This window comes from Haemorhous mexicanus, chromosome 9, assembly GCF_027477595.1.
Source record: "Haemorhous mexicanus isolate bHaeMex1 chromosome 9, bHaeMex1.pri, whole genome shotgun sequence".
NCBI lineage: Eukaryota > Metazoa > Chordata > Aves > Passeriformes > Fringillidae > Haemorhous > Haemorhous mexicanus.
In genome coordinates, this window is record NC_082349.1 from 22,474,022 (window position 1) to 22,493,993 (window position 19,972).

The window sequence follows — 19,972 nt, forward strand, 5'->3', positions numbered from 1 at the left end:
AGCACCTTGAACTCTGTGTTTGGTTTGGGCCACTCACTCCAGGAAGGGCATTGAGATGCTGGAGAAGGTCCAGAGAAGGGTAACAGAGCTGGAGAAGGGTCTGGAGCACAGGCCTGGTCAGGAGCAGCTGGGAGAGCTGGGGGTGTTTATCCTGGAGAATAGGAGGCTCAGGGGTGACCTTACAGCTCTTTACAACCACCTGAAAAGAGAAGGTAGCAAGTGGGTGTCAGGCTCTCTCTGGGGTAATGCATCATGGGACAAGAGGAAATGGCCTCAAGTTGCACCACTGGAGGTTTAGATTGGATATTAGAAGAAGTTTCTTCATGGAAAGGATTGTTGAGCACTGGAACGAGGCTTCCCAGGTGAATTCACCATCCCTGGAGGGATTTAAAAGACCGGTAGATGTGGGGTTTGGGATGTGGTTTGGTGGTAGATTTGGCAATGCTGAGTTGATAATTGGACTCAATGGTCTTACAGCTCTTTTCCAACCTACAGAATTCTAGGATTCCATATACAATTCTTTGTCCAATATGATATACTGGATAAAGGTGTAAAGCCTATAGCATCCAGTGTTTATCTACAAATAAATCTGTTTACTAGAGCAGTCCAAATCAATTAATAGGATTATTAACAAATGTGCTTCCAAAATTAGCCTTTGATGAAAGAGGACAGAAGTGTTGCTTGACAGCTTTGAGGATTTAACAAATTGCAAAGAGCTTGGACTTGGTCTTTGAGTTGAGAGTCCATACAACCACCTGATGGTGTCTTTATCATGAACAGACACCTGTGTTTACTTGGAATGTAGAGATGCATTGTATATGCACACCTGCAAATGCACTCTTTAATGTTTATGAAGAAACAGATATAACAATTCTATATTCTGCTGAATGAATTACAATTAGCAGATACATAAAACAAAAATGTAAAGAGAACTTTGTTGCTTTCCAGTAGATCTTGGTAATATTTTGTTAAAGCTCATTATAATTAGAAATATTGACAAAAGCTTTTGCAATTAGGCTGTGCTATTGAAGAACTGAAGATTACGTAAAAAAGAAGCAGAGGAAAGGTTCTGGCAGCCTTTGGTTTCATGCCATGTAATGGAGTAGTTGTTTTGATTTCCTTATTTTTTCAGGTCTAAGAGGCACATTGAAATGATATTAACCTTGTATCTGTGGTTATAAGGCTTAAAGCAATTCTTTTACTATTCTTTCAGCTCATAAAGGAAACTGACTTTCATAAACTATGGTCAAGTAGGATGTTTTCCTTAGTGGTTCATTTGCAGAAATACATGGAAGTGTATCATCAACCTGGTGTTGCTAAGGGAAGAAATTTCTATGCAAGTACTCTGGTCAGCATGCCTTGCTGTATGAAATAAAGATCTCCCTTGGCTTTCTGTTAGGGTTCACTAGTTTCAAAGAATTCATTTGACCTTTTAAAATGATTAAATGCAATTTTTAATTTTTCTTTTCTCACTAATAGGGTAGCTGAAATAATGCATATAGAAACAAAGTATGGTTAATATTTTATTGAAATAGAATTTATTTTAACAGAATGCTGTTAATATATGCTCATTATCAAAAATAGGTTATTGGATGAGATATCAGAGTATTCTACAGCAAAATGTGCTGGGGTCATGTATACTGTTAACACAGAGCTGATAGAAAGAAACTTGAAAACCTTTAGGTAGTCTTACACATTTGTGTGTGCAGTGTTATAAAAATACTTTGCAATTTATACCCACCTTGTACCTTGACTTTGACAAAATGCTAGGACAGTGTTCCAGTCCCTGCTGTAATTCTGGGTTGTGAAGCTGTTCCACAGCTCTGACATTTGCAGAAGCTCGGAACACTGCAGCGAGCAATTAATTCTGTTTGCCTCTCTGTGCTGTGTTTCAGTGATGTGTAGAACCAGGTTAGCATGATTTGAGAAGATTATAGAACAGGAGTCCTTGGAGAAAGAATGCTCAAAGATCAGGTCTTTTAGGTGCTGATATGGTGGGTGTTTTACGAGAGCATGGAATGTTCACACCTGTAAGCAGTGAGTGGCCTTACAAAGGTGCACTAAAGAAAATTTTATGATTGTATTAAGAAAATATTGAAAAACAAATGTAATAATGTCACACCTTAACCACTGTCAGCAATACCAAGCATTAAAAATGTCTGTGAGCATTAAGAGGTTTATGTTGTTTTGATTAATAGCCAGCACAATGTATGGTAAAGTGTGATAAAGACATTAATATGGTGGAGTTCAAGGAAATCATTAAATCATTGCCTCTGTCTCTTTGGCTTGGCAAGAGCAAATTCATGATGGGTTTTTGTGGGGTTTTTGGTGGTTTGTTTTTTTTTTTTTTTTTTTTTTTTTTTTGCCAGGGGCTTTTGGATTTGGTTTTGTTTTTTTTAGGAGCCAGTAGTTAAAGCATTTATAAAGACAGCAAAATTCCTAGAAAATGCATTAACTGTAACTGTGTTTGGATTTCTGCTGTGCTTTTTCTTTTCCCTAAGAATCAGGATCTGTTTCTAAAGCCTTGCCAGCTGCATACCGAGAGCAGAGGTGTTACAAAGAAAACATAACCCTTCATTGGACTCACTGCAGAAAGCAGTGCTTGGCTTCTCTACCAGCCAGGGTTTCCCCTGACAGCTTTCTTTTTCCTATCAGGGAAAACATTTTGGTTCTGCCTACCAGGTTTTTGCAGTTTCAGTTAGCATATTTCCTAGAATACATTTGAAATGTAAGGTCTGTCCTCAGCATGCACTGAAGCCTTTAAGAAGTGCATGTCTGTGGATTTACACTGCATTGAAGAATGAAGTCTGTAGTGGTGTTATGTATGGGTATGAAATGTTCTGAAAACCCTGCAGGCACTATTTCCTTTCCAGCTCCCCCTTCTAATCTCTAACAACTAATATTAACTACAATATTATCTATTCAGTAGTGTTTGTGATAAAATTCTAACAGAGATGAGAAAGTGTGTAACTTGTAAATAAGGCATAATTTATATTATTATTTAGTTTATCAGACTTAAATAGCTTAAATAGTGATGGTGGAAAGTTCTGTAGTGTGTAGTCACGGATGATATCACTGTTAAAGAGAACTTCTCTCAACAGAAGGCACATTGGAACTAATACCACTGTGTTGGAGTTTCTTTTCTTGTACTCTTCAGTTATGTCTTATTTGTCTTGGATTCTGTTTAACTCAGTGAGAGTGATGTGCTCAAGGGCTGCAGACTTGTGTTAAAAGTCTCTTTAAGTATAGATGTATTAATGTGTTTGTTTTTGCAATATTGGTGAGTGGTTTTATTTTTGGAAGATGATTTTATCTATAGAAATGGCTTTATAGGGAGACCATCATATGTAAAATTCTTACATATGATGGTGACATCTCTGCTATTGCACAGCATTGCACCACTTGTCAAATAGAGGGTACCTGGTCTGCCCAAACAAAGTTGTTTTTCATTCTCTAGGGAAGCAGCAAGCCTGTCAGTCCACTGGCTATAGGAAGATGTGGAATTTCAAAACTGCAAATAACTACTGAAATCTGTAACAATTAATGATAGTGGGAATGAGATTAGAAACTGATTCAAATGTTTTTTTTGGTGCCTTGAAAATACTAAGAAGTCTAAGTATTATGAGTTAATCTGCGCTTAATGGAACTTCATGCAAGTATCCAGCATAAAGAAACCATCTGTTTGTACTGTCTATCAGTGATGTGCCATTGAATTTCTGGGGAAAATGTTGATATACTTTTTATTTGTATGTAGAGATGTTATAAAAATGTGCGAGTCAGATCAATCATTGTAGTATTTTATAAGCACTGGAAAAAAACATTGATGTTTTATTAAAACACTTTTTTCCTCCTGTTTTAGTTACCTACCATGGTTTGAGGTATACTACAAGCTCCTAAATACCCTGGCAGATTATTTGGCTAAAGAACAGGTAATTTTACATATTCTAGTTCTTTATATAAAATATTTTCCTTGAAATATTAGTCACCATTTCTAATACTGTAAAGGGATTCTATACGGTTTAAAAGTTTAAGGTTTAATAGGATTTAGAAGCAGGTTTTATTCCTATTACTGAAATTCAAAGAATTTGATCATACAGCTTCCACAGTCACTTCCATCCCACATTATTCTAAAAAAGCTGCTGAAAATATACCTTTATAACGTGTCAGTCTCAGCATAAACAGGTCCTGTGTGAAGTGTGAGCAGTGTCACATCACTGGAGAGCTGCATGATGTATTGATTGTAAACTGTAGCTCTCTGGAACTATCTGATTATCAGCTGCAGACACTTTTGTTCAGAGCTGTATGAAATACGATGTACTGTTTCACCCTTCAGATTAACTAAAACCTTCCTCTCGTAATTCTGACATCTCAAGCAGCAAGACAAAATTACTTGCAGCATTTGGTGAAGAATCATGATAGTTTAGTTTGCATATTCATGAGCAATTAGATGTATTCCAGGATTACACAGCAAAGGACCTACTGGCATCTGTCTTTACTGACAACATTAAAGCTATACCTTTCTGCTTTATATTAGCGTATTAGATTTCAATTAAAAAAAATGGCATCAATATTTAGCCATATGCTGTAGACTGGAAAGGCTGACATTTCAAAAATATATGAAGTATAGAATAAGCAATAATTATGCATTATAGTAAATGGACTATAGAGAATGATGATATTGTATGTAAAAAGATAAATAGGAAAGTTTGGTATTAGCTGTGTGATTCAATGAATGGAATATATGTAAGTCTTACAAATGCTGTAATTAGACCTTGGTTTTGGTCCCTATTTTGCTGTAGTAGAATTACAATTGTTTTGGTTATTAAATATTTATATCTCTTTGTCAATATGTAGTTTGATGTGTAGTAAATAATAATTTTATATGATAATTAATTAACTTTAAAATGTATTCCCTATAGGAAAATGACTCAAATGATTTGTTGAAATCATTGTATAGCCATCCTGTGCCAAAGGCAAATGCTTTAGTCAGTTTAAGTGTGGTAAGTATTTTTTCTTTTTTATTCCTACTGACTATGAAATAGTAGGCAAAGTTCAAAGAAAAAGAAACCTCAAGCCTTTGAAAGAGTAAATTCGTGTTGCTTCCCATCATTAACTGGCTTGGGCAACCTCATTTTTTTCCTCTGTGCAGGGTAGAGACTGTCTCTGTCTCATGTTGTTTTGTAACAGTCATAGTCATAAAGAAGAAGAAATTTGAATTTTGCTCTATGGATGAGAAAGTAAACTGCAGTGGGATCTGACAGTGCTGGAACTACTTTTTTGTGTTTCCAGCTGTTTCATGTAGACAATCTTGGTTTCTCCTGCTGTGCATCAGGAGACACTAACTCAGTTTTATTGCCTCTTATGTCTGAGTAGGTACAGTTTCAGGATTGGTCAAAAGTCTGTGAAAACTGGCTGCTTTCCCATCTTTCTTCCTCTTTTTCCTAGTTTTGCTTAATCATACAAAAATGCTGTAGGAAGAGCAGCAGAAGTACACTCTGTTATGTGGAACTTGAAGCACATCTAGATGAAATAACGTGTCCAGGCCTCCTTTGCTTTTATGCTCCAACTTTTTGTCATGTGGGATGGGATGGTGATAGTGGGGCAAGATGGTGTTGCTGCAGAAACGCCAAAGAGTGGATATGTCATTGTTATGGTTCCTGAAGTTTTAGCCAGAATTAGCTTGTGAGTGCATGTTTAAGCACATTTATAGAGCTTGTGTGAAATACAAAGCAAGCACAGAAGCTCTGCTGTCTCCGAGCCCTTTGCGTTCAGTGCATCTGCACAGTTACTGCACTTGCCACAGCGTGCAAACAGCTGGCTCTTGGTTGAACCATCACACATTGCAGGACACAGGAAGTAGTGATTTTGTAAAGGCTTCACTTCCACACACACTGAAGTATCGTTAGGTTATTTATCTTGCCCTTATTTGTGTGGTTTCTTGTGACTTAGCTCATGTTTCTTAGAAATAAGCCCCATACTTCAATTGAACTAAGCACAGATTCTAGGAAAGCATCTGGCCCTATTATGAAGGCAGGAAAAACGTAATCTACCACTTCTGTTCCAGCAGTTACTGATCCTTACTACTTAACATAAGACTGCCTTTATTTTATTTTAATTTTTCATATTTCAGATTCCTTGTATTTTCACTAGGCTATGGAGACCTAACATTTTCCCACCATGTACCGTGCTAGTTGACTGTATTTGGAAGTCCTTCCAGTCTTGTGTGTTGTTTTTCACCAAAACAATGAACTGTATTTGAGGCTGCAGTTGGAATTGTTTCTGTTGATATGTTTTTTCTTTCTGTTGTCAGTGTAACTTTTCAGTTCTTAGCACCTTTGCCAAAAATACTTCTGTATCTCAAATAATATTTTGCTATCATTAAGTGTAGTATTACAACCAATTATAATTTGGCAACTCTGAAATGCTTTATAAAATGTCCTTTATAACTCCTGTTTTAAAGAGGAGTGACATAAATCAGTTTTAAATATATTTTCCCTTGTATTTCTCACAAAATTCATCTTGGCTATAAATTGCTCACCTCAAAATGAATGTTGTGGGGAATGTGGACATGGCTGTCTTGGTGAATATAGCTGGCTACACTGAAATGACAGATTGCTTGCTATAAAGTCGATACTTGTTGGTTTTATTTCAATGTTGTCTGACTTTGGAATTGTTTTTCCTCAATTATGCCTTGTTCCCAGTTATATCAAAGAGTTTTGTAATCTTTCTTGCTGAACAATGGCTATTGAAATGCAAACCTCTTGCCAAATGCTTGGCTGCAGGGACAGTAGAGCAAATATTTTGGGTTCAGATAGGACAGACCAGGAAGGAATAAGTCAACTGGAATCCCAGTGCTTGTTGCATCTAAAGGCATCTCTGTTTTTGTAATGCTGCAGGGAGCAGGGAAATATTTATTGCCACTTGCAGTTCTAGTCTTTTGTATTGATGTTTCTTTCTTGGTCCTCAGATATGGTAAAAAAACCTTGACTGGAACCATCAGTAGTCATAGACTTAAAAAGAAATTACAGTCTAAAAAAATAATTGTAAAAACGACATCCTGAGGTGGCTTTTCCTTATGCCAGGGTCAGTCTGGTTCAGATTTCATTCACTCAGATGTGCTGCAGGGTAGAGGCTCGTGGATAGTGCAGCAGGGTTTGGGTGGCAGACCTCAGCGGTCCTGTCCTTAGGATTGTGTGTGCCCAGCCGTGCATGAATTACATCCAATATCTGGATATGTGGTGTTTCCCAGCAATCTTTGGTCAAAATGTCTTTGTCTCCTCTGGGGTCAAGTTGTACTCTCACCTGTTGGTCCCAGTAACAAATAGTCTGCAGCTGAAATTTATGAGGTAGTCATGTGTTCTGTGAAACCTGAGCTTAAAAATAATTTAGATCACTTTTTTTTTGTTTGTTTTAATTTTTTAAAAATGTTGTCATTGTTGAGAAGGCTAGCTAAGTCTGAATTCAAATGGGGGAGGAATGAAAGGAATAAAACTTTTTTCAGCCAATATTTTAAACATGGGTTGTTACAAGCAGTAGAGCCAGCTTTGGTCTGTCTTGTTGGAAAACTCAAAAGTCAACTGTTCAATCTTTCTCTCATCTTGTATAAGAACCAAGAGATGATTTTTGCAAGTGAGCAAGTTTTGAAAAAACAGCCTTGTCTTGTATCGGTGAGTTTAAAAGGCACTGACTATCTAAAAGCTATAATAATTAAAGAAATAATCACTTGCTGTAGGACATCTCTGTTGATTTGAGGCTTATTTATCCCTGTCCTTTGGGGAATTCTGCTGCTGTCTTTGGCCTAAATGAAACATCTAATATCAACGTACCTTTTCTGTTTAAATCCAGCTTCAGAGCTATGTGTGTGTGTGCATCATAATCCTTTGGTAAAAAATGCTACAAAAATCAAATCCTTGAGATGATGAGCAAAACTTGCATTTTCCAGTGTCCTTTTTAGAGAAAACTTTATACAGGACAACAGCAATTAATTTAGTATCTCTTCCAAGGTCATTCATCTTCCTAAGGGAGTTCACAAAGATGTGCAAGACTCCATACCACAGTATTTTTGCGGCTTTATGACTCTTAATGACTGCAGGAATAGCTTTTGCTTCTCATAGATTTGGCTTCCTTTTCTGTTTAATGAGTGAAATATTATTACTTTGTTAATTAGAAATAATTACTTCTCTAAGTTAATAACTTCATTACTGAGAAATCTTTTGATAAATATTCTGTGACCTTATTACATATAGGGAATAATTTTCTGTTCTCAATATACTTCTGAAGAATGCAGGCATTCTGTCTGAATTTAATCTGAATATTTTCCTCTTCTTGAGCAGAGAAATTTTTTTTTCCCTATGTTGATGGGAAACAATACCTGTGATATTTATTGTGCAAGTGGTATGTTGTTTATGGGATGCCTTTTTTAAGCCAGTTTTTTCCTTAAATTTTAACAATTGCCAAATGACCTAATTTGTGGGAAAAATTTTCTATTAAATGTATCAAGCTGGTTTAATAAGTCTCCTACACAGACTTAATAGTATTAATTTTTTTTTTCTTGAATGCAAGACACATTTAAGTCTTATAGTCTTAGTTTTGGTATATATTTTTCAACTTTGCCTTGAGAACTATGAAAGCTATGTCTTTGTGTTGCTAATTACAATTGTAAAAATATACTATAAAAACAAAAAGTCTGAAAAAACATCAAAATTCTGTAGAGAAAGAAATAATTATTTCAATAATTATCTTATTTACTTAACAGGCAGTAATTTTTTTTTCCTCCTTCAAAATTCAGACTAACATGCAAAAATGCCTTAAAATTACTGAGCTAAATCCATGTCTGATAACTAATTGGAGCATTGGATTAATGAGAGTTAATTTACATTACATCTGGTTTTAGTTTAACCCATTTTATATTTACATCCTAGATGGCCTCAAACTAAGATGCATAAAATTGTTAATGTATTTCATAAATGATTGCAGGATCTCAGGCTTCAGATCTTGCAATTCTGTTACCACATTTTTTGGTTAAAAGATATTTGGAAAGAGAACTTTTATCAAGTAATAATATTTCTGTTCTAAATATTTTTCTCATATGAGTGGTTTTTCTTTTCCATTCTAAATTTACATTTTGTCCTTTAGCTTTTTTTTTTTTTTGTTTTTGTTGCAATTTTTAATTCAATGCTTAATTTAATCAATGCTACTCTCAGGCTCATGACAACATTTAAAGCTGGCTTAATTTCAGTGTTATTTCAAAACTGCAGTCCAGCATTTTGTTCCCTTGGTTTTGTGCTGTGCAGAACCAGAGCTTGTCATTTCATGTCGTGGTCTGCTTAATTCTTTGTCTAGTAGCAGTAAGAATCTTATTAGAAAAATGCCTATTTGCTTAAACACAGATGGGGTTGGAAATCCTAAATGCTGGGTTCTTATGAAAAGAATTTTTTTTTTCCTGTGTGCATAAATTATCAATTATTTTTTCCCATCAATTAGCACTCGTATTTCATTACTCCTGATATAACTGGATTGCCAACTATCCCTGAAAGTGTAAGTATTCCATTTCTTATTTAACCGCATTTTGGGCTAGGCTGAACTTTTGCTTTTATCAAGAGATTTTTTTTTTCCTAAGACTGTTTTTAGAAATGATTGATGTCTCTTATTGCAACCTTTAGTAGGTAGTTACTGTTGCATTCATTAACCCATTTTAAAGCATTAACAGGGCATTTCTGACCACTGCTGTGTCCGCCCTTTGCTCGTAGTTACTTGGCTTCTTTGCATTTACTAGGATTACTTATATGAAATATATTCTACTTCTGCACCTTGTGTTTTATTTGCATATTTGCTCTTTAAACACTGCATTGCTCAGCTGCAAATTCACCCATCAAGATATGCAGTTATTTTTTGTGCAAGAAGGCATTGTTTCATGCTTTTTGAAAACATGCTGTACCTGCCTACACTTGAATGCTAACAAAGCACCAGGAACAGGGGGTTGGGGCTTTTTTTTTTTTTGGTTGTAGTTTTTTTATTTTCTTTATGAAGACTTGTATCCTGGATGATGCTGTGGGTAAATTGCAAGTAGGAAATCTCAGGTCACATTCTCTGTGATGTATTTAGCTAGATAGCATCTCATAAAAGAGCTTTGAAGGGTCCTTTTTTCCCCCTCCAGCCTCTAAATCTGGAATTGTGCATGGCTGTATAGGTGTGTGGTTTTACACTTTCAAACAGTGACTTCCTTCTGGAAGTTAAGCTGTGGGGGCTCCCAAAATCATGCAGTGTCCCAGAGCTGGTTCCTGGTGGATGATGTGTTGGGGCAGCAGGGAGCTGCTCCCTGCTCCCCTTGGCATCAGGAGATGCGGGGTGGGCTGTGCCAGGGAAGGACCCAGAGCCAGGAAACACCAGGGGAGAGGAGCAGGAGGGTGCTGGTAGCAGAGAGGAGGCCTGAGGGTGCATCTGTGCTGGTGGAAAACACTCTCAGAAGGTGGTATGGACCATGTTGCAGCTCCAGAAACCAGGGAAAGTTGCTGGATGGAGGGATAAAAGAGAGGACACTCACTGCTAGGGCCCATTGGGCAGGACAGGGCTTAGTTTTTAAATGTTTATTTTCATCTGTTTCACCTTGTGTTTTGAATGCCTCTATTTTTAAGGAATCCCTTAACTTATTACTTGGTGTTCCAATAAAATATAGTTTTGGAGGCTAGAAGGTGTGTTATGGGCTTAAATTGAAGAAAATAGCTAGCTGGGCATGTGGCTGATGAAGGATCTTGCAATGATGCCAATGTAAATTTATTTTTCTGGTTCAAGAAAGGTGAAGTAATTTTAAGGTGCCTTTCTATAATTATTTTTTACTCCACTAATAAAAGTCCCATCCTTTCAGTATGAATCAAAATAGTGAGGTACTAATGGAGAGTTAGAACATGTAAGGAGTGAAGAGATGAGGTAATTGCAGTAAATTAGCAATAAAGTGAATTTTTTTACATTTTGTTGTAAGGCCCATGTATTTCAGGAGCAGTAACTTCTCAGCTATAACAAAGAAATAACTGTGACTGTCTCCCAAAGATAAATTGGTCTGTAAAAGATTGTGAACTGGTTTTTAATACAGCTTTTCCAACACAGAATCAGCACACCATTATCAACTGCAGTGTTAGAGGGCGTCCAGGGTAAATTAGACTGAGATTCTCATGGTGCATCAGCCTCTGACAACCCCTTAAAAGAAACATTTGAAATACCAGAGGTTTTTTTCCTAAAAATAAGTGTTTGTAGCCCTAAATCTCTATTTTTTATCTCTTCCAAAATTCTTTGCAGTGTGGACCAAGAATAACTCTGATACTCCATGTCTTGAAATAAATAGCGGGTTTGTGAATTTGAATGAAACTGGATTGACCACTGGATCTTTGTATTTTCAATTTTAGTTTTTCTTTAATATTACAATATCTTCAAAAAGGAAGTTACCCCACTCTGAAGCTTTTGCTACTTGTCCTGGCTGTTTTTTCAGGGCTGGGTGACCTTGCTGCTGTGTGTTGGTCACATCCAGAATAGAATGTTAGTGTACAATTCCACTGTTGATGTCTGTCCTTCTGCTGGGGTCTATCCTTGATAGACTTCCTACATGAACATTCAGTGACAGTGTTGTCCCTGAGAAGAGATGAATAGCAGTTCTGGTTGCAGATATGATAATGAATGTGTAAAATTCAGTATTTTGCATATTGAGGGCTGTATTAGTATATTTTCATACATGTTCTTCAGTGTTTACAGAAATTTGCTGTTTTCCCAGGCAATTTTGGTGGTAGCTATTTTAGCTTATTCAGAAGTTGTGTGTGTGTGTGGTGCTGTGCCTTGCAGAAAGAATTGTTACATTCAGCTGGAACACAGAGATTCCCCCCACCCTTTTTCTCTTTCCCCCACTTTTCTGATGTCTGAACTATTAATGGAAGGTGCTGGTGACTTTGCCTCTGATGAAGCCCCACAGTGGGATTCTTACCAGGGCTGAGAAGGGTGGCTGCAGGAAGAGCCCAGTACCTTCCACCAGTTCTGCAGGATGTTTGATGTCCTGGCACACACAGCTCAAGAAAAAGCTTGTATTGTTCAACAGGCTGTTTTGCTGTACTTGAAATGGAGTAAAATGTGCTGACTTGGGAGACCCTGGCAAAGGAGCAGTTTTATTACTGTAGCTGTGACAGAGCAGTTACACCATGGTGGAAGATCTCTTCCAGGGTTGGAAGTAGTGGTGACCTTGAAAGCATATATTGATATAATATCCAATATCATATTTTTTTTGAATTTAAATATATGAAAGGGCAAATCTAAGTCACAAGTGTAATGAAATAAGCAAAATATTAATAACTTACACCACAGTTAACTTTTCATTTGCTTTAAAACCCAATAATTATTTTTAAAATGCACAAATTTTGTTGCAAAGGGATTTCTTTAATAGTTTGGTGGTGTTTTTTTTTCCCACCTATTAATTAGACAAAAATGTTCACAAGTAATAGGCATCAAATGTTCCACTTGGCTCTTACTGTTGCTATATTGTTAACATTTTTTTATTCAAACAGAGAAACCTCACTGAATATTTTGTTGCTGTGGATGTGAACAACATGCTGCAACTTTATGCCAGTATGTTGCATGAGAGACGAATCATTATTACCTCCAGCAAACTAAGCACTGTAAGTACTTCACACATCTCCTTTTAGGTAGGATATATTGAACATTTCACAAAATGACCTGCAGACCTTTGTGGTTTTAGATATGTTCCATGTGTACTTATAAGACAATATCTACATACTCCTCTAATATATGGTTTTAGTCTGGCTCTTGAAGTACAAAAGTCTGATTTATGTAAGACCTACTCAGATACATTAAGTCAGGTTAATTATTTTTCTTATCAGGAGATGAGAGTTCTTTAACTCTCCCGAGTTCATTTCTGTGCCTTCTAACCTAAAAAGAATTCTTAAGAGCTATTATAAGATCTTTATTATTCACTTGTGGCTTATTCCATTGGAGCTACTTGAAAGAAATCAAGGGTCCCTAATAATAGCTGCTATCCTAACCTGGTAATAGGTAGATTCATCTTTGTTGGAGTGGTTTGGGAGTGCACACTGTAATATCTCTGATTTGGAGCAGCTCTTCAGACTGTCAATAATGTACAACTCAAAATAGCAGTTTTTTAATTAAAGCTTTTGAGCTACTGCCCACATTAAAATGTCCCTTTTCCCCTCTTATGCCTGCTTAGGCTGCTTAATAAAAGAATGTTGCATTTTGTTTGGAAAGTATACCTAAAAATTCAGATAACATTTTATGTTACTCTTCACAGAATCTTACAGATTTTTAAAATCCCCTGTATTTTGAAAATACTCCCAAGTCAATTTTGCATCAGTACAAGCAACTCACTTTATAACCAAGTTTTAATCTCACAGTATAATTCTTATGCAGAATCTTTACCCTCTTAAGCACAATTACCTAATTTTTTTTTGAAGAATGCTGCATAGAACATATTGTTTAATATGCTCTCTGTGGTGGAAAATCAATCTGTATTTCTGAGCACTGCATATTGCACTACCAAACAAATGAACACATGGGTGTGTAAGGTTGGATATAGTACTAAAAAATAATGTTTTCAAAGACTTGCAGGTGCTGTAAGGAGTGAGAATTCTTTGATTATAAATAATGGATAAAAATCCTTTCCATTTTTTTTGAGTCAAAAGTAAATTGAAGATAGAGAAGGTTCAGAATTGCCATAAAGGGCTGACAGGTTTTACAATTCTAGGTGCAGTAGCAATTATTTAATAGCCTTATTTTTTTAAACAGCATGGTGTTGGGTCCCTGGGTCTGTGGGCAGCACTGCAGTTAGGGCAGTACACAAGGGCAGCACTTACCCAGTGCTCTGCAGGGTGTGGAGCCAAGTCAGTCCTGGGAACTGGAGTGAAGCAAGCATGGGGTTCTATAAGCAGAGGCCACGTGAACAACTGAAAACCAGCAAAATAAATACTAAATTAATTAAGACAGTCTTCACATTACTAGTCTAGGATAGACTTCTTAGCCACCAAAGATGTTACTTTTTCTTAGGAAATCTCCATATTTTATTACAGAGTATTTTTTTCCTCCTCTCCCTGCTCCCCTCCCCTTCCTGAAATGGATTGGAAAGAATTGTGCATTACAACATAGTAATAAGACCTGAAGGGGCAAATAGATTTTGAAGGGAAAGCCCTTTTAAAGAACCTGTCTTAGCAGAAGCTCACATGATGTAGCAAAACTGTGGAATCAGAATATTTTATCACTTTGCTAGTCTGAAACACAGCTTGCTATATTTAAAGGGAGAAAAAAAGGGGAAAGAAAAAAAAAAGAATAACCATTAAAAAACCTCAGCTGCAATGATGCCCCAGTCAGCCCTGTTTTACTGCTCCAGTAGAGAGGAGATAGGAATCCTGATGGCAGCTCTGAGCTCGTGGAAGATTCATTCTGCAGGTGAGCACGTGTCCATCTGCTTGACACGATTTAGAATTGTACTCTCAGCCTACATTTGGATCTGCTTAGGACTTGTTTTTGTTAGGCTGAACATCTCAGCTGGTCTCTAGTGCTGTGATGTGACAAGAGAAGAGGAGATACCAGAATTAGACTGTGCTGATCTAGACCACCTTATTTATATGATCAGATTTCTCTTTGGAAGTCATCACATAACAACAGATAGAATATTCTGGTTGTGAGAAACTTCCACTTTGTTTACCTCTGGCTGTTTATTCCTAACCTTTTAATGAATCAAAAGCCACCTGGCTGGTGTCTTCACTTGAAAATAATTTTTGTCACTTTCCAGACATTTCTAGTGGTGGTTGGATGTCCTGGAGAGTGTCCCCAAGCTGTGAATGTAAATAGTAGCTTGCAGGTCAAATCCAGAAGGAGAGAGCACATCAGCTTCACTTTTTCTCTGGTTGCTTTTTCTGCATACTAGCATTACTTAACTCATAGCTGAACAAAATTACTGCCACATCATGTTGGATCCACTTTTGATACAGGATTGGTTAATTTTCGTTTGGACTAGTGAGTTCTGATAAAAAAAAGAAATAGAAAATTATATCTGGCTTCTTAAGAGCTTCAGTTCCCAGAAGTGCTGCCTGCTCATCTCTTTCATAAACAGAACAGGGGTGATGCATGGCTTGCTTCTTTACAGAGCAATATAGCTTAAAAAGTTAATGAAACACTTTCCAGTATTGCCTGTAAGAATTTAATTGAATTGCCAAGAATGATTAAATGGGTTTTTGGCAAAAGATATTTCTTCTTTAACATGGGGATTGCCTGATGTCGTACAGTAAGTAAATGGAGTGTATTTGGGGATCAACCTTTGCAAGCTTTGTGCTGTTTTGCTGTTGCATACAAAACACAGCAGACTGGTGCTTTCTGTTGCAAAGTTCCTGTTTTGATATTCCTAAATTACAGCTTGATACTGGAAAAGATTATTTGTTCAAAAAAAGTGCAGTCAAACACAACTTTCTGTTAAGGGAGTTGTGTCTTATCTTTGGGGTTAACTGAATATCAAGTGTTTATGTCAGTTCATGGAGACTGGGTTGTGATGTCACCTTCAAGTTATCAGCTCTGTTTCGGTTCACTATCTCAGGGCAGTGACTGATAACAAAAGGCATAATTCCAGGCCTTGCTCACTTTCTCCTCACCCTTCTTGTGGGGCCAGGAATGGAAAACTGCACTTACTTATGTTCAGGAATTCTTTGTCTACCATTTCTGCCCTATTAATGTCATCCTGCCATTATATTCAAGTAAAGGATCAGTCCTAGTATGGAAAAAAGGGGGCAAAACATGATGCTATATTTAAAAGGGTTTACTGTAGAGGAGAAAAACAGAAGAAAGTAAGGTTGCCTATTTTAAATTGCTGAGTAGAGTTTTTTAATTAAAAGAAACAGAAAACCAAAAAAGGACCGTCTCCAGGGTGTTTCAGCTTATATTTTATTTCAGCCAAACAGGTTTTGTTTTATGTACATCTTGAAAATATTGCAGTTGTGTCTTCCTTTAAATTGATTTTCTGTGGGTTTATCCCCTTTTAAAATTCCTTTGGTGTAGATATTTGTCTGCTAGTCCTTCCAATTACTACCAAGATACAAGTGGAAACTTCCCACCACTCCATTCTGTTGTAGCTTCTGGGTCATTATTTGCCCTAACTGTTGATTCTTTTATTAGCTAGACTTTCCAACCACTTTAATAATGTGATTATCACCAACCTCACAGCTTGCTTCAGGCTTAGTGTTAGAACGAGATGGATTCAGCTAGCCTGAGGATTATGCTCTGTAAGATCTGTTTGTAGCAAAAATTACCATCTCTGGCTTTTGAACAGTAAACTATGAAAGAGAAACAAATTATGTGGCTTTGGATTAAGCGAAAGGATGAATGAAACAGGATTGATCTACTCACAGAGCTGGCTGTTAGTTATTTCACTTTAGCAGCAAAAGGAAGACCTTTCCTAAATGTCAGGCTGTATGTTCTTTCACAGCACTGTTTCCTCACACGTCACTGCATCTGCATGTATTCTTATTAGTTGCATGGAGCTGTACGAGTTTCAGTACAAATAATTTTTTAATTTGGTCTTTCTATAAATTATTAAAGTGCTGGGATTGGCTTTTCCAGGAAGGCTGAGCTACAGCATTGATTTTATGCATGCTGGAGGCAGGCCCTAGATGTTTTGGCCCCAAGTGCACCTGCTGTGGTAGTCTACCAGAACATCATACCACACTCTCATGTATTCAAAGCAAAGGAATAAATCATGATTTTACAACAGTGCATCAGTTGACTTATTGCTGTTTTGTGACCGGAGGTAGGAAGGATTGCTGTTTAAAGCCATGTCATCGGTTCTCAAGTCACTCAGGCATGAAAGCTTGTCATATGCCTCTGTAATTGTACCTCTGCAGTCTCTCCCTAACTAGTCAGCTGGGGCTGTGCGCTCCGTCTCAGCACCCGGCTGGCCAGTGTCTGACAGGAGCTTTCTCAGCAGCCTGTCAGGAATATGCTAACTAGATTGGATCTTCTGCGGCCCGCGCTGGCAGGTGGAAGGGATGCTACACTTTAAAGCAAATGTCTAAATGTTAGCTCTGCTTTGACCAGTATTTGTTTTGGGAAATACAAGCCTGGCGTGTCTCACAGCACGGCGCTTACGAGTTCTGCTTGGCGCTGGCTCTGCGTTTCTTTGGTAGCCCTACAAAAACAGACAGAAATATCAACAAAAGATACAGATTTATTTGTTTTGGTGGTGAAGGAGCACTGAATATAAATTTGCACATGTACATTTGTGGAATCACTTTTACTGTTGCTTCCACGGGAAGAGAGCTTTCTACAGTTGCCCCCAGATGCACTCAGTGAACTGGACTCTTGGCTTTATTCTCTTTTCTCATTAGTCTTGTTCAGCTCTTGTCACACTGTCCGTAGTTGCTAGAAAAAAGTATTACAGATTTAAAATTTAATTCATATCTCAAATTCTGTGACCTGGAAGTGTTCAAGGGCTAAATTTAGTTCTTAAAAGTCAAGAAATGGATGGGAATTTATCATTAACTTGCAAGGCAGAATGGATATTCTCCTGATACTCACTGTGCTCCCAGAAGCATAATTAGAATTAATTTTGGAATATAACCTCAGATAGGCCATTTGGTCTGGAAGTAAATGACAAGTGGCATTTAATTTTTTTATAGTTCATGTGTAGACAGTCTAAGATAACTGGGCAGGGGGGTAAACTGTTGTAGGTGCAGTTAAGTTCCCATTGGGACACCTGTAGGGAGCACATTTCCAGCAATGAGGCTACAGGATGCCATTAGGAATAAAGTGGGGTTAGAATATACAGGCAGATCTAGAAAGCTGTCTCAGTCTTGAAGTTTAGAACACTTTTCTCATTAACACGGAGAAATAATTGCTTAAAGAATTTGTAGAAATAAAGACTGTAAAGAAATTGAAATATATGATTTAAAACATTGTTTAATGAGAGCAGGAAGGAAAAAGCCAGTAAATAGTTGGAAATTGCTATTACCTGCCGTCTATGTAAAACATAAACAACTCCATTACTGGGTGTTGTAAAAAAAAAAAAAAAAAAAAAATTGAAATCCCAAGCCTCAAAAATCCATGCTGTAAAAAGAAAAGGCATGTAGACAGACAGATCTACAAATTAGCTCCAGAATTTAATTTTCCCTTTCCTAACACTTGCAGGAAAAAGAAAGCTCCAAGACTGTGTCAATCTGGGGCAAAGTTGTTTCTTTTTCATGTGACTTTTGGCAATTCAGTAGAAACTGAGGGAACTAAATGCTGTGTCTAGCCAGTGTGGGCACTGCTGTGGGACTCAGAGAAGCCTTTAGGAAGTGAGTCCTTTGTGGCTGAGCTGAAGAGCAGCTGAAGGGGAAAGAGTCCTTATTGTGTTGAGCAGAACTGTCTCACCCCCTCCAGAGAGTACCACTGGTGTCATTCTGTGGTCGTGTGAAGCAAAAGCTATGAGGAGTTGCTGAAGGGTGAATGAGTGTAATACCAGCCCTTGTTCTGGTGTGCTGGTATGGCAAGAGTTCCCCTTTTCATACTTGCTACTGCTTTACCACTCTTCTTTCCCTCATTTCACCAGTGATAAGATGAGCTATGGCATCACTGGTGCTTATCTCTACTCTTGCTACAGTAAATTGTCTTAAGTAATCCATTCACAGGAAGATTGTCCCTGCTGCTTCTTAATTAGTGGATTTAATTAGCAGAAGAAAATGCCATGGATTTCCTTTGGAGGAAGAAAAGTTAATAAAAGTGATTTTCCTGGAAGCTCTCCTTTCAGAGGTGATGGAGCATTTGCAGAACCCCCTCATTTTATGGCAGGGTAGCTCTTCTTCCATGGAGATCGGTCATAGAGGAGGCATCAAGGTCAGGAAAGGGACACCAAGATGTATATATTTGTGATGTTGTGTGATTTTCTGAGTGAGAAACAGATAAAGAAGTTAAGCAATATCAAAATGAGGATAAACAAATAAGAAAATACAGAGATGAAATGAAGAAATATGAGCAAACTGCGATTTTTGAGCAGATGATCTAAAGAAGCATAGGTAGTTTGTTATAGGATAAATGAGTATCAAAAGAGACATGCTATTAACCCAGTCTCTAATGTGTTAGGGATAAAACATGGTGATTAACTTCCAAGAGTTTCATTTTCAACCTATAAAAAATACAAAAAACCTTTGTGGTATGAAAACAGTGAGTAACTGAATGAAGTTACATGGTTTTTCCTTTGCACCCACACCTACTTTGTTACAGAGATACCTCTGATTATCTGTATAAGTGCCTGTGGGTCCCTGGTGTAGGCACAGTATGTCAGTGCTATTCCTTGTTGAGTGCTCACCTGTCTACCACCACTTCAGTTCTATTTTCTGCTCAGCTTCCGTTATTGGGCAGCATGTCACTCCTGGAGCCATGGGCAAGGAACAAGCCATGTCTGCAGCCTTCTCTTTTCTCTTCCAAGCTAATGCACAAGAATGATGCCATAATGCTGCTTTGTGAATCAAGAACTGCAAGAAAAGAATGAAATTGATTGTATATGAAGTGCTGTCAAAATCATGAATAACGCTCATCTCTTCCCTTTTCTTCCCCCAGAAAGAATGATAAAAGGAAGTGAATAATCCTAAAAAAAACCAACAGCAATTCAGGGAGAAAATAAGTTTTTTATATAAGTGTTTTCTTTTGCACCTTTAATTTTTAGAAGAGAAAAAGTTAAAATATTCATCTGTGAACTGGAAATATATTTCCCTTTCTCTCTCCCTCCTGTGAGAGAGAGGAGCTGAATTTCCATCTTGCCAACAGGAGGAAAATGCATTATGGCTCATTTAAGGTCCTCCCTCTTTTTCTTCCTTAAGATTATGAGGATGGCAGATGGAAAATGATTAGCCAGGAGCTAAATTAAAGAATTGCATGGAAGTGGCTTTGCATATCATGGCTTGGACAATATATTCTGTTCTCTTTTTTTGCTAAATTTTTTTTC

General features: G+C 37.3%; 1 protein-coding gene across 5 annotated transcripts in view; it reads left to right on the forward strand.

The window, feature by feature from the left end:
- The window catches only part of DENND1B (DENN domain containing 1B), a 150,698-nt gene that overhangs the window by 67,729 nt on the left and 62,997 nt on the right, over nucleotides 1-19,972 (forward strand). For 2 of the 5 annotated variants that reach the window (XM_059854461.1, XM_059854463.1), the window contains 5 exons: nucleotides 3,860-3,929; nucleotides 4,920-5,000; nucleotides 7,608-7,667; nucleotides 9,484-9,537; nucleotides 12,543-12,653. In XM_059854461.1, coding sequence (XP_059710444.1) covers nucleotides 3,860-3,929; nucleotides 4,920-5,000; nucleotides 7,608-7,667; nucleotides 9,484-9,537; nucleotides 12,543-12,653 — 376 coding nt within the window. The remainder of the gene's footprint in view (nucleotides 1-3,859; nucleotides 3,930-4,919; nucleotides 5,001-7,607; nucleotides 7,668-9,483; nucleotides 9,538-12,542; nucleotides 12,654-19,972) is intronic. The other 3 variants (XM_059854462.1, XM_059854464.1, XM_059854466.1) reach the window with 3 other exon arrangements.